Source organism: Falco cherrug, chromosome 10, assembly GCF_023634085.1.
Source record: "Falco cherrug isolate bFalChe1 chromosome 10, bFalChe1.pri, whole genome shotgun sequence".
Lineage (NCBI taxonomy): Eukaryota > Metazoa > Chordata > Aves > Falconiformes > Falconidae > Falco > Falco cherrug.
Genome location: NC_073706.1, coordinates 28,067,943 through 28,086,694, shown reverse-complemented (window position 1 = coordinate 28,086,694; position 18,752 = coordinate 28,067,943). Strand labels below are relative to the sequence as shown.

Sequence of the window (18,752 nt, the reverse complement as noted above, 5' to 3'; positions counted from 1 at the left end):
TCTTCACTCCTGCAGATTCTTTTCTGGGTAGAGTTCATACTGCATGAGTTGAACTGCTGCCTTACTGAATAGGCCTTCGTTACATTGTTTTCCTATTTCAGACTCTCATCACCTTTGTGAACAAGCATCTGAATAAATTGAATTTGGAGGTGACTGAACTGGAGACCCAGGTAGTATTTTATAGCCTTTCTTAAAGAGGAGGGATAGTTGTGCTGTGTTATGCGCAGTGCCCCCAACTTTATGCAGAAATGTAATTGAATTATTATTATTCATAGAGCTCTAAATTGTTATTTCGATGGGAAACTCTTCAATTCTAAATATGTTTTATGAAGACGATCCTCACCAATTCAGCAAAGAAATCATGAGGGCAGCTAAATTTCTCTAAAACAGTTTTGTGCTTCCATTAGAATAAAAATTAATTAACAGATGCTACCTCTCGGGCACTGCCAAGTGCTGTAAGCAGAACCTGTGCTTGTTTTGATGAGGAAAGAACTCTGCCCTCTTGGTTTGTTCCAATGTCAAGCTGAACAGTTGTTTCCTGCCTACCTTTACACAAGCAGGCAATTCCATGGGATTACAATGACTCCATTCAGTGAGATACGTTCTTAAAAGTAAAGCTACTCAAGTGTATAGGCAGCTGTACAGTTGGGCTGCAGGCTTGATTGCACCACAGAAATAATGTGATACATGGTCTTCTTTCTTGTTCTCAGCTGCTAAATTGGCTGAAAAGAAGCTAAAAGAAAAGCTTAATCCTGCTGTATTAATACCTCCCCATGTGAACAATTGCAGCAGTTATCCTAAGAAAATTACAAGGTCAGGCAGGAAGGATGGTATCTGCACTATCAAAAAAACCCAGGTGTCTTAGGACAGGTTTTGTTTTATGTCTTGATACATATTATTAACAGTCTCTGGTTTATTTAAATAGCTATCAATCTGGTAAAGATTTTTCAATGGTAAAATTAAGGTTTAGATGGAAGTAATGTGTGAGGGCTTTCAGAAGGGCGTTCCCTATGCCTGCTTACTGCTTTGTTTACTTCTGGAGAAAACTTATTATTCAAATGTACCTAGAAACCCCTTAAGCATTTATCTGAAACAGTATTCCCTAAGATGAGAGGCTGTATTTCTATCAGTTGAACGAAATTACCGACCTTGGGAAGGTGATGGGCTGCTTCAAGTAACTCAGTTTGATTGCAAGGATATCTCAGAGCACTGATAGACCTGATGCCACAGGGGTAAGAGTGATGGGCCTTTAACAAAATCTTATGGATGTTGCTATTTTTTTTAGATAGGATGAACATATATCATAGCAATTAGATGTCTTCCCCCAGTAATTACATACACTTAAAATTGGATTGACACAGACTTGCAGAACGTGGACAAAGATGATTCTTTTTTCCTTCATTTCCTCCAATATACTGAATTTTGGGGCAGTCATGGGATTGCACCTCCATTCTGTGTTTCTCTGCTCAGGGAATGCATGCCATTTGAGAGCTTGAAAGGTGGCTGTTCTGATTCCCCACAACTAGTAACAGAAAGCAAAGGCATTAGATCAAAGCCACTGACCACCTGTCTTTCCAGGGATTTTACTCTGCGTGTGTATTTTGGCATTATGTCAGTTTTGCAGAAGACATAACAGAAAGTACTAACTAAATAAAAGGAATCAAAGAAGGGAGATGAGATCTTTTAGTTGCAATTTAAAATATTTGTGTTAGTAGTTTGATGACAATTTTGCATTAGACAATATATATCTTGTTCATTAAGCAAAGCAATGAGTTATTCTTCAGAAAATGTACTGAGGAATGTCTTTTTTACAGTTTGCAGATGGTGTGTACTTAGTTCTGCTCATGGGTCTCCTAGAAGGCTATTTTGTTCCTCTGCACAGCTTTTTCTTGACTCCTGATAGTTTTGAACAAAAGGTAATTAGATTTCATTTTTGTGTGACAGACAAATAAACATATAAACATATTTAGTAGTACAAGGATGTCATAAACTTTCCTGCTTAAATTTGATGTAAATAGCTGAAATCAAGAGAGGACTGTGCTGGTAACAATTTCCAAGCATTTTCAAGGTCTTAGTATCATGTTTACCTGGAATAAAAGGGAATATATATTAATAACGGGGTGGTTAGCAAGTATTAACTGATTTTGGCAGCCATTGTGTGATGCTGTCATTGAATCAGACTTACTGTTCATTAAGTGTGTAAGGAATTATTCACAGGAATTGATGACAGAACTGATATTTTTGTGTCCAAAATCCAAGAATTCAACATCTGAAAGGTTTCATGTTTTTGGAAGCATGAAGACATATATGTACAATGTATCACTTTAAGACCAACTGTTGCCTTACTGCCTGTTGCTATCCAGGCAATTCATCTGTCTATTCAAGCCGAGCACTTAATGGGCCATCATGTTCCAATTTTTGAACTTGTGGGAGGTGGGCTATTCTTACTCCTAAGTAATTTTTCTGTGGGTGATACTAGGTCACATGTTATTTTGCAATACTTTTGTATTTCTGAAACCACCATCACCACCCAGAAAAAACACACCAATGGATTGTCTGCATTCCATGGACCAGTTCTTCCATTGATATATGGACCCCTGACTAGTTTTTCCTTCTGAGCATCCGAGTCTGCAGCTTTAAATACATCTTGATTTGACCATTTATACTATACTGTATGTAGTTCACAGTAATGACTACCATTATTATATTACTAGGTCCTCAATGTATCCTTTGCATTTGAGCTAATGCAGGATGGTGGATTGGAAAAGCCAAAGCCAAGACCAGAAGGTATCTATTATACTTCTTTTGTATCGCCTTAAAAATTTGCATTGGATCCACATCATATCTCATAGGATTGTGGTATAGCTAAATGAAGGTTAAAATGTTAATCTAAGAGTGAAAGGCAAGATACGTTTTTGAAGTGCTCAGGTAACTGTATTTTAAGCGGTTGATAGTCATGCTTTTTTTCAAATGTTAGAAGGCTTCCTTTCTTGAATGGCCAGGGTAAGAGCTGTGTGACCAAACATGCGGTAATACTCAGGTATTCACTGAAAGAAAAAGAATACGATTGTGAATGGTGTCACTGGCAGATGTGAATTGCTCCAATTGTTCCATTTCCCCCCATCCTATATCTGCATACTAAACATCAAGTATTGCAGTGTGATTTGCAAGATTTTCACAAAAGAAGTAGATGTTGTGGAAGAAAAATTTTAGATGTTCACATAACTGCCTTTGAATGCAGGACCTAATCATGCCATATTTAAATTAGATTTAGAGCTAGAAACTGAAAGTAAAATGTGTCTTCAGGGAAGATGAAGGTTTTGCTGCTGACTTTGGTAGGACCAGGATTCCACTCCTCTTTGCTTGTATAAATACAGGGTTTAAATCCAGCTTTTTAGGCAGGATATAGAGCCCTTGATATCACCATGTTACAGAGTACTCTTCTTGTTCGTCCCGTGAGAAGTTACCACTTCTTACTGTACAGGAGCTGGACATATACTCTTCCAAACAGGGGTGGTAGCTGGGCTTCTGCTGGTTACTTACTACAGTAATCAATATATATGTGTTTTCAAGACCCATTGCAGATTTACATTCTGTGGTGTAAACAGTCTTCTCCTGTTGTAGTATGGGATTGTCATCCCCTGAGGAGGTGATACAAGCTGATGCTTAGAGTTTTACTTCCAATAGTGAGGGCTTTCTGGAGATTCAGGCACACATCACTGAATCAAGTTCTGCTCCGTTCTGCTTATTTTCCGTCCCTCCCAACTTCCAGATCATAATAGCAGCAGACATATGCACACACGCAAAAAAAGGTCTCAGGATTGAGCCTATGCTGCCTATGCATTTAACCTGGACCTACCCAGCCTATTTTTTCACTTATTTTAATTGCTTGAACTCTTATCCACAATCATGCTTGACTAAACCAGTTGTGACTATATCACACACTTTTATGTTTGAAATAGTCAAAGAGAGAAGGGGGAAATTGTGAAATCTAGGGATCCAAGTAAAACAGAGAGTATCTGTGATCCCTTACTCCCCATGGAGGTTTAAAATTCTTATGACATTTAATTTTTCAGGTATTTATTGCTCTAGGGGACAGCTAATTTTTCCAGTATAAATCAAGCCATAAGGATATTTCAGCATATATAAGCCATTTCTTGTGCAATTATTGAAATGCTTAATATGAAACTTCCTGCCCAATGTGAATGGAAAAACACATCTGTTTTATGTGTTGTTACATTGGGCACAATGCCCGTACTTAAAATTTCCAGTGAGCAAAAGAGTATTGAAAAGGATCTTATCCTAAATGTGTATACTAAATACTCTTTAAATTCCTACGCTGTTTCTTTGAGGTTCTTGAGGAAAAAATATGCTGAAAAGTGCTTTAGAATATGAAAAACATATTTAGTGGAAAAAAGAATGTGGTTAAATGAGTATGAAAACCAGTGATTTTTATGGGGTCAACAGTTTATTTGGGTTATTTGCAATATAATTGAAAAGGTATTAAAAAGCTTTCCCTGACCTTTTACTTTAAAAATGGCCGGAACATTAATCTACTGAGTCTATAACGAATTCATTTGCAGTTTAAGCTTTTTCAGATTAAGTAATTTCAAATTACTTAAATTGTGTGCATCAAAGCCAAATTCAAGTTTCTCTTTGAAAATTGCAACCAGTAAAACATTATGCATATTGGTCAAACACATGTAGCAATGGAAATACTTCATGTTTCTCTGGGAGCATGCTGCTTTTTAGTTTGGACCTTTCTGTGGAATTCTGTTGTTGTGGTGGAGTCTTCTGGTAACTTTGCAAAGGCCTGTCCAAGTTGTCCCTTTATTCATTTGAAGTTCTGTATTAGGAAGGGAAGGTGTTACGCAGCTTGCTGCTGGCCTGAAAGAGGAAACGTCCCGAGTTATATGTAAACAGTATTGCAGAGTGTGACATGATGTTGTGGGAGCAATGTGCCATTCCTGTAGTTTTTGGCATTTTTTCTTTGTTTTATACCAAGCATTTTTGATCTGATTTATTAAGAGCCACAAAACCATGTGGCTGTGGTTTCACAACCGTGCATAGGCTCAGCGTAAAACCTGGGTTTAAGTGTTTTCACCCTTTGTCTGTGGATGTCAGTTTGCCATGCAGCTATTATCTTTAGCCCTTCAAAGTCTGCATACTTTGGGACACCATGTGTAGTTTCGATTGAATTAATTCAAAAGAGTATAACCCCTTTGCAATCAATGAGAAACATCAGTGTAGATAATTATAATGGAAAAACTATCTGATGATTACATACACAATTTACTAGGCTTCCTTGGACATTTTGAAGGTAATAGGAGTATGTATGTACACCATCTCCTCTACACCTTCATGGCCAGTTCAAATACCAAAGTCAGGAGATTGAGTTCCTATACAGTCAACAGAAAGAGGACAATTCTAATCCTGTTCTATTCTTTGAGGGCAATTTTGAGTCCTTGTTTGAGATTGAATATTCCTTGAAGCACTAGCGTAGACTGCTGCAGTAGTACTTGTCAGTTTGTTTTATAGATTTCTTGTGAAATAATATTGACTTTCTCAAGAACTTCTCTTCGAAACAGAAGGTATTCATTAGCTTTTTGTTTCATATAAATCCTTTACCGTAGACGTTGAGTTTCTAAGGACTGGGTCAGCCATGTACATCAGCTAACTCAAAGCATTTTCAGAAGTGTCAAGGAGCACTTGTATACCTACTTTCTTTAGATCCTTTAGAAAATTTAAGCTTAGCTTTAGCTATCTTGCTGAAATTAGGCCTAATAAAGGATGTTGCAGCCCAGAATGGGCCAAGTCCTACGACTCTTATATGAGAGAAGAGTTCCATTGGTACCTGCCTGATGATTTTTCCCAAATCATTACTTTTCAGCTGCAACTGACTGAAGATTCAATCATATAAATATGTGTAATCTTAGGCACGGTTTGTCTCATGGCCATCTGAACGTTGGTTACATTTCTGTATCAGTATCCTTAGCCTTTTGTAGCCCTAACTAAAAGTGGTTGAAATACTGATTTTTGAGTTGCCAGTTTAAAAAACGTCATTTATATTTCTACTATTCATTTATTTATATTTCTACTCTTTCTTACTATCCTTGTGGTTCTAACGTTCATGGATATGGATCTCGGCAAGGAAAGAGAGTGGAGAATGGGCACTTCTTCTGAAAATGATTACGAGCTAATCAAGTTACTCATTGATTTTCCCTTGTCTTTTTTCTAGATATTGTAAATTGTGACTTGAAGTCTACACTGAGAGTACTGTACAATTTGTTTACCAAGTACAGGAATGTGGAGTGAAGAATTGATCTGGGTCCTGCAGGAGTGTTAACAAAGAAAGCATCATAACTGGCATCTTTTTCATCGGTATTCCTCTGCATCTTTATCCTAAAAGGAACTAAACCACTTATCTGAAGAATTTTTTCATTGGTTATTCATGCACTACTATTTTCATAGTAGATTTAAAGCTAATATTACTTACGAAGATAAAAGGTTTGGAGGGAGGTATTTGGGTATATTCTGGGAGGATTAATGTTTCAATAATGACTGTCTTCATACTGTTTCGTAGTAGGTAGAGCAAGAATGGAAAAAAAAGATTTAGTAACATTAATTCAAATCATTCTTTGAAGCTGATCATAGGAAGAATGTGTACTGAGTATTTTATTTTTTTTTACATATATCTTTTCTAATCTGGGGAGGGGAAGGACATGTTCTATACATGATAAGATGGTTGCATTCTAATTATGAGAAACATGCAGGGGGAGAAAGGGTTAAATACTCTTGTTCATATCACAGCTAAAAAGAAGACACTTTCTCAAGCACTTAACCTGATTAATTTATATTTCCAGTGCTATTAGGCTTGAATTTTATGGGCACAAACTGAAGTGGCTACTCATTCCTTCAGACTTACTGTAATGTGATACTCTGATTTAAATACATGTTATTGAGCATTCCACATAAGCACACTTTGCAGCTTGTCACTTGGTTTTGTTCAAGGAAGATATCTTTTTTGCAAAGTACACATTTCAGGAACACACACCTGTACACAGTTTCCCTATAATATTTGTATTATTACATAGTATTAGAAAGTAAAAGAATGGCTTGCTTTTCTTTTACTAGTTTAAACACAGGATTACCAGGTTGCAAGTTTGGATTTATTGCTAAAGAGGATTTAGAATTCATCCCTTTGTTTTTATGATGAATGTATTTTGCTGCATAATGTCCAACACAAAAACATGAGACTCATTTTCTAGAAACATTCTTGTAGAGTTTCAGATCCAAAAGCACGGCTTTTTGGTCACAGCTACTCCCATCTGCAGACTCTGTTACAGCGTAAGGTTCTTTGGCCATTTTACATGGCTGTAAAGAATACTTTTATCTAATCATCACCAATTATAAGCTGTTACCTGTTTGGTTTTAGCTATAACAAAGACACAAAAGAGAAATGAGAGTTGATTCTTTCCTTAAGACTCATGTCAAGCACCAGTTATGTTTCCATAAAGAAGCTGATAGAGACTGCCTGAATCATCAAAAACTGCACTGGCATAAGCTGAAGAGTAAACTAATCACTTGCTGGAAGTCTTGATGTTAGTATTAGATAACTTTCTAAATTAAGCGTTCCAGTGCAATCACAGGATCTTGGGATCCGGGGTTAGACAGTAAGGAGAAAAAAATCCTTAGGCAGAAATTACTGGACAACTGTTCAGAAATCTTTGGACCTCTTAGTGCAGGAGGGAGACTTGTTAACAGTCATCCAATTATGGCAGAACTGGTATAGGTAAAAGGGAAAGCAGTCTGTCAGCTGTTGAGTCTGTTCATCTGAAGAAACGCAGTGCTGGCAAGAACAGTTATTAACAGCTGTATGTTACTTATTTTATAAAGCATTACCTATTTTTCCATTTTCCAGGGCTTTTCTTTTTTTTTTTCTTTTTTTTAATGTAGCATAAAGGGAAGACAAGCAATTATGTTCTGTCTTTGATAAACACTAGCTGATGTTTAATAACAAGATGATACTGACTTCTGCTGGGGGGCTACAGAAATTATTCTCCTGAGAAGTAAGTATCAACTTTGCAAAGGGAAGTCAGTATTTAATTCAAAGGACAATACCTGGCCGTTCTCTGAACTCAAAAGTTGTTATCTGATTGTTATAAGAGTTCTAAATATCTTTATTAAAGCATATTGTTACCTCTGTATTTATAATTGAGCTTCTGAAATTAGAGGTACAGAAAAGAACTATTATTTGCTTTTTACAGGGGGAAATAGCTGGACATTTTGACCTTGATGAAAATTAACATGTTTTCATTATACCTTTAGTATCTGAGAAGCTAAACAATAGGAATTAACCCAGCACTTTTTGGGCAAACTGAGACAGAACTTCTCACGTATATACCAGCAGCAACTTCAGCTTATTTTAATGTTTAACGTGCAGTTTTTTCATTTGCACAGCTAGATTGTAGTCTTTTTAATAGTTAATTAAAAAATATATGATAGTTTTTCTGCAGGTCTTACTCAGCTGAAACACCCTTTTACATCTCAACAATGCCAAAACATTTTGATTGCCCTTGTTTTCAGGAGTGCACTTTCTTTAAAGAGGAGATTTATATATGTCAAGGGAAAAAGGTTAGGAACAGTGAAACTGGTTTTTGCCCAGACTTGAAAATTACTATTCCTGTGCTATATTGGTGTAACAGTATTGGAGATTTTCAAGTCTGTCAGACTCCATTTTCCATCTTTAAAAAACATGGAACTGAGACAGAATGATCAAATCCTCATGCTGAAATGCAATTATGCAGAACCATAGAAACATTTCAACAATAACCAACCCTTACACAATTATCTATCCTATGGTAAGAATTTATGTAAATTAAAGTCTGCTATATAAACAAGAGTATCCTATCTAAGTATAGACCCATGTGATAGTTTTAACACATTCACACAAATAGTGTATGCTGCCATGTAGGAATTGGGTCACTGCTTATATTTTTGACAGTGTAGATTTAAATAGCTATCAGATGAATATGAAAACTAATATACAGATTATATCTAATATTTATTGCTTTGATACAGAATATTATAGAAATATAGAATACTACTGTAGACAGTTTGCTCTTCAGCAATCAGTGTAGGCCAGCACCTTCCTTTGGGGAAGTGAAATGTTAAGTTAGCCGGGCCAAATTCTGCTGACACCTACAATGCTTTTATTGATACACAGCTGTGTGTACTGACGTGCAGCTCAATGCAGAGTTTTCCTTGCTCTTTATATTAAGATAGAAGTTGTTTAAGTTTTAGGTCAGTCCTGGGTTTATTTATAATGACTTCCAATGATGAAATAGATCCAAATCAATGGACTTAGCCCAGGTAAGAGATGAACAGTCACTGGGGGGAGGCCAGTTTCTCTGCTGGTCCCAGAGGGAGCCTCTGGTCTGGAGGCTGCTGTCTCAGTGCTTTGGCTAGTTCCTAAAGCCAGGTGGTACGAATCCAAGCCAGTGCCTTAAGATCTCAGGGGTGTATTTGGATCACATCCACCAGACTGAGGCGCTTGTCTGTCATGCCCTGTCCCATGAAGGCCCACAGGGAGCTGAGTCCGCTGAAAACCATCAGATTATTAGCCTGCCTTGAGTAACAAACAGGAAGCATTTCTGCTGCTTTATGAAACTGCCAAAAGAACAGAGTTTTCTGTGCTTCTCTGACTTCTAATCCGTCCATTGCATCCAGCAATATGGTTGTCCAGATTTGTTTTGTGGTTGGAGATAGGCATCCTTTCCCTGTTGATGGATCCTGGCATGCATTGTCAACCACAAAAAACTTACTTTTTTCAAAGAGGAGCTACAAATTCTTAAATAATTACCCAAAATCCTAACATCTTGAGGTCAACTCCTTTCAAATTCCTTTCCCAGCGGACTGGCATTTAGTTGCCATAAAGAACAGGCTCTAGAAAAAAGGTATTGAAGGAATCTCTGCATAATTTTACTTGAGACAAACACATCAAGTCCAGGAGTGTATTACTTTATATTTCCAGTGGAGTCCAGATGCACTAAGTTTCTTATTAAATGAGCTGACTGCAGAATATCTAGTTCTTGGCATTTCTTAGTAGATATCTCCTGTTATAGGGGGGCAGCAGCCCTTGCAGCTACGTAGTTCAGGAATTCAGGTGGACGAGCGAGTTCTGGGTAAGGTCCTGATCTGCTTCCACGGACTCTGGACCAAGTTGCTGATTAGCATGTCTCCATGTAAACCAGTGGCATTAAATCAACAGGGCATTTGGTCCATTCTCTTTTACAGAGGGTTACAGTACTTGGGGAGGTTCTACACGCAGGCAGACTATATTGATTGAGATAAATGCTACTTGGTTGACTTTTGTTCTTAATTATTTTCTTAAAGTATGTTTTTAAATTCATGTTTCAGATTAATTTAGCGGATACCTTACTGCAATCCACAGTGTTGTAAAGCAGAATGGCTTTGAAAAGTAGTGGATTTTATTTCATTAGAGAAAGGTATATATGATATTTAATATACTAGATACTAGCTTTAGGTCTAGTTTTTGTTATTCTTGTCTTCCTATCAAAACAGCCTTCATGAATGGCCTCTGTGTGTGCCAGGCACCCAAAGAGAAAACAGTGCCTTGAAGACCACTTGCAAGATTTTCTACCCTGTTCCCTAATAGTCCTTTGTCATTTTCCTATAAGAATTAGTGTGGGCTTTCTCTTTACAGTTAAAGTATAATCAAAGGCTGAAGAAATCCTTTGTAGAAAGTTACAATGAATTTAAAGTAAGATATTTTGTTTTGATGCTTCACGTGAAAAATTGAGATAGCACCACCAAAATTATGCATACCTCAGCATCCACAGATTTTCCAAGGGGGTTTTGAGTCATTTGATGTTTACTAGGGCTGATTTTATGTATTTTGACAATATTTTCCATGTAACTGTTTCTTTTTGCAATAATGAGATTTTCTTTTCTAACAGTTTAATAATACACACTCTGCAACAATGTTAGTATCACTGAAATATTTGGTTCTCAATTTCAATATCAAACTAACTGAGAAAAAAGAATATTTGCAAAATTTGCTTCTTAATGTGTGTATCTGAGAAGAATTGTTTAAATTAAACTGCATTGACTTCAACTGCAGAGTTGGTAGCTTTCACAGGATATACTTTATGTACTCTGTAAGAGACACTCTGTTGCTGATTTTTTTCCTGTGCTTTTTCTGAAACCTTTGTTATGAACCACAATAAAATCTGCACCTGAAAATCAACACTGTATGTTGCTGTTGGGTCAAAGTATGAGATGTATAACAAAAAATTAGGAAGGCTAAATGGTTTATTTTCTCGGAGCTTCCAGACCTCGCTATGCATCTAGCCCATTTTCAGTTACCTCTTTGTGGGTGTACTAGGTGTTTATTATTGTTTTCTGTGGGGGCTGGTAACAGCTGAAAGTGGGTTGGCAAAAACAGCCGTGTAAACATGTGCTTGAAATGATTAAGAACAGCAGGTCAGGAAAATGCCATATTTGACTCAAAACAGCAAAGTATACCTTTGCTTTAATATTACTGAGCTGAACACTTTAGTGTTGATATTGCAGCTGGGTATAATGCAATTTTCTGCACAGTAATTTTGTTAATTTGAAATTTAACAGAATGTTAGTGAAATGTTAAGATGAGTGAAATTATACTGTCCATTTCAGAAAATAACTGCATTTATTTTTTTATAAACTTGTTTTTGTTGTGACCCTTTAATGCAGGAACTTCAGTGCAGAACTTGGAACCAGTCAAAAATATAGGCATCTAAAGTGCTACAGATGGACATTTTTAGCTACTGAATTACTGGAATTAATCCAGGAGCAGGTGCTTGATCTTTAGGTCTGCTTGTAAAGCTGAAACCACCAAGCAGATCTGCCTAATCAACAGGGAACACTAAGGACAGGGTGAGTTTTAATGCCATTCTTCAATCCCAGCCTATTACTCAGGGCTGGAAAGAAGTACTTCTCTCTGCTTAGGACCCACAGTCTTAAGCCCCGTCATATATACTTATGGGTTTTGTCCTGAATTTCAAGGATTTTGTCCTGAAGAGCAAGCAGACTTGCTCTTCTTCAAACGTTGCAGTACAACAAAATGGTCATGGTCTGGCTACCTCAATTTCTTTGATGCTTTTCACTCAGAAAGTAAAAGATCTGGGTTTAATGCCCTCCTGCACCTGTGGGAATTATTTCTCCTCCTTAGAAGAGTGCTGTAACCTGCAGTATGAATTTAAGGTGATATGCTTTTTTTAGGGTTTTTTTTTGGAGGGGCACTGTTGGTTCATAGGCTGAAGTTGCAACTCTGTGTATAAAGTAATTCCACATTAACCAACAAAGAGAGCAGAAGAGGGAGCATAACTGGTGGTTAGGTTGCTGTAAAGGTGGAAAAGGATTTGGGTGAAGGACCTGTCTTCCGGCCCTCCTGTAAGGCCTGCTTATGTATTTTAGTTAATCAAAGGGTGCTAAAATACACAAACGTGTTTTGAAGAGGAACCAGGATAATGTCACCTCTATTTCAATGCAGAGCTCCTGCTGAGCTTTGGTCACTGTCACTTCTCTCTTCCAGGGCTCTGCTGTCAAATCAGCCCCAAGAGAAGGTATTCCTACCCCGCACAGCCTGCAGCCTGAGTTAGGTTTGCATTTCCTCAGGCAAAGCAAGTACCAGTTTCAGCCCCTGCTTCCTACCTGCCCTCTCGACATTCGGTGAGCTCCTGCGGGAGGGTGAGCATTACGTCATCTACGAGCTGTGTTTTAGGGAAATGGCAGGCACGACGGCCTTCCGTCTGTAAAGCCAGTTGAGGTTTCTTGGGCGTTCTCTGAACACAAGTGCTGGGCTGAGTGCTACAGCTGACTTTTGAATCCCAGCTGGGTTAAAACTAGAACTGCTGAGTCCCACATTGAGACTGGGTCAGCTTCGAACACGTGCAGGCATAAAATTCTGGGGATTTTTCAATTGAAAATCAAAAAATTCAGATGGCTTCAGGGGGAGGTGGTGCTCCAACAGTTTTTCCAGGATTTCGACCTTGGTGCCTATATGCTGTGTGAAAAGCAGAAAATCTTCCTGGGGCTATGCCCCTCACTTGGGCTGGGGAGGGAAACCAGGAAGAGCATATTCTGCTTCCCTTCAGAGATCTCCGTGTTGTGGCAGACTGCACAGACTGTTTCCTACTTGGCTCAGCTTAATTTTATTGGGAATAACCCTGAAAACATGCTTTAACTATTCTTCCCTCTCCTGGATGTTTGCACTGTACCAGTTAGGTGAAAATTACTACTAAACTAGCATGTTGAGGCTCTAAAGCCTTCAGCTGTGACTAATCAGCACCATCCACTGCTTAGGGCTTTTGATGCTGGGAGGAATGAATGGTGCTGACTTGCAGTCATGTCTCTGAATGATTAGTTCATTGGATCACATGCCAAATTTATAACTGTTATATTAGATGAACAGATGAGAGTTATTAAATTACATGCAGGGGGGTGGGGGGAAATTGCGACAACCAGAACTTACTTTTTTTTTTTTTTTTTTTTTTGGTGGTGGTGGCAACACTTAGGTAAGGAGAGAGTACTTATATTCCTGTGCACAGTCTGAAACCTGCAGGGTGCTGAGGACTTCAGCTTCGATTCAGCAAAATACTGAATTAACTTTAAACATGTGAGGAAAGTACTTGCGGTTTCTTTGAGTCTGTTTTACCTAGAAATGGATAAATATTTGTATCGCCGTGGGAAGCCTCAGTCACATTTACGGAGGCTTGCGTTGTGTTGTTTTCACATCCTAGCACAACCCTATGTAATTACACCCACAAACCCATTACTTTTAAGGCATGCTTTCCTCAAAGGATCCCTTATAGCTGCTTTGTAAATTAGCTCATAAAGATACAAGCTTCTTGTCCACTCTTGGATCCATTAAGAGTTTCACCTGCATGACAGTTGAAAAACCAGGATAATTTATGTCTTCTCTTGTGAGGCCCTTGGAGATCAGATAACTAAATTAACTGCAGAGTAGCAGAATGCTGCTGCCTGCTTTTAACCTTGGCACTAAGTTTTAGGCAGATACAACTCAGGTGTGCTTATTATTGCTGTTTGGTTTCTGTCCATGCCTACAGGGTTTGTTGTACCAGCAGTTCCATGAGTGCATGCTATGATACAGTCCTGGTCTTGAAAGGCTCGTAGTTTTGCAGGAATGTGGGAGGAGGAAAGCTGTAAGTGAACTTCTCCAACTTTACACAGATGATCGTGATAGGTAGGTATGGATTAGGAGCCAAGTTCCCCTTTCCGTCCCCTATCTATGCCTTTAAGTTGTGGTGTAAAACAGGGAACTAGAAAGTTACCAGTGAGGCTTGTGAGGAATACCAGTCCCCAAGGGAAGAGGCACCAGGGGAATTACAAAGGCTGTTAGTTTAAAAGATTACCACGTGTCCTGTGGTAAAGATGTAGGTGCTCAGCATCAGGCCACGGAGGCAACTGAGTGTGTGGGTTGGTTAGGTCGCTTGGGGAGGAATTTTTCCCATCAAAGTGGTACAGGGCCATCGGCTATTAGGAAATTGTCAGCACTGCAAGTTACATGCACGTGATTTAGACTTTCCTCTGTGCGACAGTAGCTTAAACAGACTTTCATGTGCATATTGTTACAATAATAAGAGTACTGAAGGTGTCAGTCCTGGATTTCTAAGCCTTCTGTACCTCCAGATCTTTCTGAACTGTTTGTAACAGCACCTAAATAGGCAGAAAGGACATCATTAGAGCAGATCTGTATTCTTAATTGCATAAAAAACTTGTACATCTACTGTTTGAAACCAGCACTCGGTTCAAACAGTGTCATAACCTCTAGCTTCTTTTTTTCTATGTTATCGGGACAAATTAACCCATTAGCTGCACAGGCTCCATTGTGAGTCAGAGGTATATGACTCATATGAATAGAACACATTTCTGTTCTGGTTTTAATTAACTTGGCCTCCACCCAAATCCTCCTTACAAATGAAAGACACTAGATTAGCTGAAGTCTACAATACATTTTTATGGCTTGTGCTAAACTTACATGTGTATTTTTATGAGAATGATGAAGAAAAAAAAAGATTCCCATGAATGCACTAGCTTAAAAAGTAAGCAACACAACTGCCTTATTTGACAGACTGTTGAAGTAGGGTAATTAATCTTGTTTGGTTGTTTGCCTTGCAAGCTATAAGAGAACAAAAAAAGAAATGCACAATTCTAACATACTGGGAAATTGGTCCCGGTCTTGATTCAGATAAGTGGAAATCAAGTTTGTGGTGGTAACATTTTTCAATAGAAATACAGTCTTAGGTGGCAACTGCCTTTGTGATTTTCATAATTTTGCTATCTGGGAACCTAAAAAAAAAAAGTCAAGGTGGAATTAGTCAGGATCCATATCAGTATTTCTAATTGGGTCACTGTGCTTTCTCTTAATGAAGCAATACCAAAATCAAATAAAGTCCTCAAATATAAATTGCAGAGAGGGTAATCTGAGCCACTACTGAGTGTAGCCTGTCAAAACGGAAGCAATACTAATTGTGTTTACACAATTTTAAAAAAAATGGAAGAAAACAAAACCACCCCTTTCTGACCCTCACAGAAATCAAGGCCTGAATCTTACTTAACACTAAACTTTCTTCATGGCACCTTAGGGACTCTTAATGCAAATGAGAAGCAGGCCTACAGATGCTTGGTGGAGCCTTCCCACAGCACCCTGATCTCCAAAGAAGCAAGCGCAGAATAAAAGTGGAGGGTGAGGGGAAGAGAGAGAAATGTATCTTTGTGTGAACACTTTATAGTTTGCAACATGCTCATGTAACACAATGAGGGTGGGCCAGCTGGCTGTAAAATAACCTAGACTGATAATCAGGAGTAGGCTCTGTGTGCCACCAACTGTCCTGTGACTAATAAGTTAGTTTTCTACTTTGGCAGGTTCCATGAGTTTACTTGTAGCATGAAGAGGAGAGCAGGAGGAAAAAGGTCAGGTTTTAAAAGGGGCTTAGTTTGAGGGGCTCTGAAATGAAAACTGGTGTGTGGACCACTACTTCCCAGACTCTGCAGTCGCACAGTTTAATTCCAGTTGCTTAGAGCACTTAATCGAGATCTGCCTTCAACTCTGCCTGCCACCAGTTAGTCCTGATAAAGCCCTAACTCGCCTTCTCATTGCCTAAGTGGTGACATTATGGCTTTCATCAAAGCAAAGAAATTAAAGGCACGTAGCAGACTCAGTTTCATTTAGCCGGAGCTCTGTGTCCAGGTTCAGAGATTTTTCTGTCTTGGAGGGACATTGTCCTCCCACGCAAGAAAGATAGTCTAGCAATGTATTTGCTGCAGTATGCGCTTCCCAGTCACTGTGGAAAGTTACCAAGTTGGTAGGAAGCAGACTTAGGGCATGGATTTATCTACGGATATTGTGAACGGTTACACTGCTTTTCAGGAACATACGTGTTCCTCAGTTGGAAGTTTTGAGTGTTGATTTCTGAAATTCCGTTGTTGATAACTAGACCTTGCTTTTCATTTTTTATTAGCCACAGTAGATTTTCTATGCCTACATTGTTTGAGGTTAGATTACCAAAACCGTCTGGATTCCTGTTTTATGCTTACAATAATGTCCCTCCATTGAACAGAGCTCCTTTATATAATCCACGATGTACTGTGTTCTGCACCAGGGTGCAGAACGTGATGTGGAGGTAGGATAAAATGGGCAAATTTCTCTGAGTCAGCTCTGCCTCCTATTGGGATGCAAGTACAAGGAAACCTGCAGCAGACCTCAGGGTGCCCATAAAGATCCAAGGCTCTCCTTCACTTTGTGGTTAAGGAAGTCGTGTGTAGTTGTACTACAAGAAGGGGGAAGAAGCAGTTGTACTCTGATGTGAGATAGAGGATGGCAGCACAGTCCCGGCACTTTATTAATCTCTTTCCTAGCAGAGCTGTAACTTGCTTTTTGAGCACTTTCAGGAAATAAGCTGAACTATCTTGTGTGCTGGGTCTTTTGCACGTACATTAACACTGTAACCCCAGAAGTCTTGTGACCTTCTGTTCCCTCCTCTAGTATGACACAACCTTGCCCAGTAATTTTGGTATCAATACTGTAACTTCTGCTGCTTCTAAGACCTCTTTTCCAATGGCTCAGTTACCCAGGCAGACCTCTGGGATAAGGAATTAAACCGCGGTGAGTAACACCAACAGAAAACTGCTGCTGTCTTAAGTCAGGCAAAATTTTCCACTAGGTGAATTCCCCTGATTAAAAATCAGAAGATTTGTTCCAGGGAATCAAGACATGCCTGTTATTTAAATGCAATTGCTCTTTTATTACTGGCATATTAAAACTTAACTTTCTCTATTAATCAGCGTTTCTTAATTAACATAAAATTCCCAGGGTCTGGTACAATTCCACCACCCACAATCCAGTGCTATCCTGTTAGTTTCTATTTAGACTACATATTGCTAGAGTATGTAGGATTATGTTGCACGCTGCAATTATTTTCAGGGAGGACTGTGACACTTGGCCTTGATACACTTGCCTTTCTGTAGTACAGAGTACTGTAAGTATCCTGTATTTATTTATAACTTGTTGGGGGGAACAACAGAGGCTGTCTGACACTATGCGCTCTCTTTCTCTTTACATTGCGATTCTCGGATGGGGCTCTCGGGAATTTCAGGGAGGAGAGCTTTGCCATTTGGAAAAAAGGTCTTACAATTTAATCAGAATACAATTTTAGCCAACCAGCTAGTTCAATCAGCCAGTCCAATTATGGTGTGGGTTGAGCAAGTCTCTGTGTTCAGGGTTCCCTTGAGTTGCTTTTAGTTATGAAATAGAAATAAGAAATTAGGTCAGTTATACTCTATTGACTTCTTCTAATCATACAGCTTCCAAGAGTATATAGCAGCATAGCTTTGCCTAAATTAATATTTGGCATCTCACTGCTATGACTAGGCTTTGCCACCAGTTGAAAGCTAAATTGGGAATGCTCATTCCAAATGGCAAATTACATATGTGCTGTCTCTGCACTGCTTTTAACCCTTGCAACACTGCAGGTGAGTATTCTCATTCCAGTGCTAAAAGAGCTACATCAGCTCTCCCATCACCATCCAAGAACAACAGATACTTTTCTGGGTGTCTTGCCCCCTCCATTGGTTATTTCCTCCTTTTCCTACTTACTTTAACTGAATAAAAACTCCTGGCTCCCAAACCCCCCTTCATCGGATCATACTTTATGACCCACCTCATCTTCTAGGTGTCTGTTGATCAACCCAACATCCAATCAATCAAAATCATGCAGCTGATCATGCCGTTGTCTCACCAAAACCTTGGTTTTTTGCCAACCGGTCTTAAGCACTATGTCATTCCTGTTCCTTTTCTCCAAGCAACATTAAAAGCTTTGACCGGTTTCTTTATTATCTTGCTGCACATAACAACTAATAGAGCTTCTTATTTCTATCATCAGCCTCTCATGTTCTATGGACACACTCATAACACTTCTGCACTCATCCCCCTGCTATAATTTTAAAAGGTAGGACTGAAAGAGCATCTATCAATTAGGTTTTGCCACAGTCCAGCCCATTCTGCAGCGTAATTTGCAATACCTTCTTCTTCTCCCCTAAGGATTATTCTAAGAAAGAAAGACAAGTTCTGCCTCGGAAAACAGCCTGTGGCCACTGCTTCTTGCATGGTTTGTCAAGTATGTGTCTGTTCACCCAGACTGCAATTTAGCAACTGCACAATATGAAGAGTA

The 18,752-nt window shown here is 38.8% G+C and overlaps 1 protein-coding gene across 4 annotated transcripts in view; it reads left to right on the top strand.

Annotated features, from left to right (window-relative positions):
* Positions 1–11,269, top strand: part of PARVA (parvin alpha) — a 68,732-nt gene extending 57,463 nt beyond the window's left edge. For 2 of the 4 annotated variants that reach the window (XM_055722568.1, XM_055722567.1), the window contains 4 exons: positions 102–170; positions 1,815–1,916; positions 2,715–2,787; positions 6,239–11,269. In XM_055722568.1, coding sequence (XP_055578543.1) covers positions 102–170; positions 1,815–1,916; positions 2,715–2,787; positions 6,239–6,315 — 321 coding nt within the window. In that variant the 3' untranslated portion in view covers positions 6,316–11,269. The remainder of the gene's footprint in view (positions 1–101; positions 171–1,814; positions 1,917–2,714; positions 2,788–6,238) is intronic. The other 2 variants (XM_055722569.1, XM_027810420.2) reach the window with 1 other exon arrangement.
* The last annotated feature ends 7,483 nt before the right edge of the window (positions 11,270–18,752 follow it).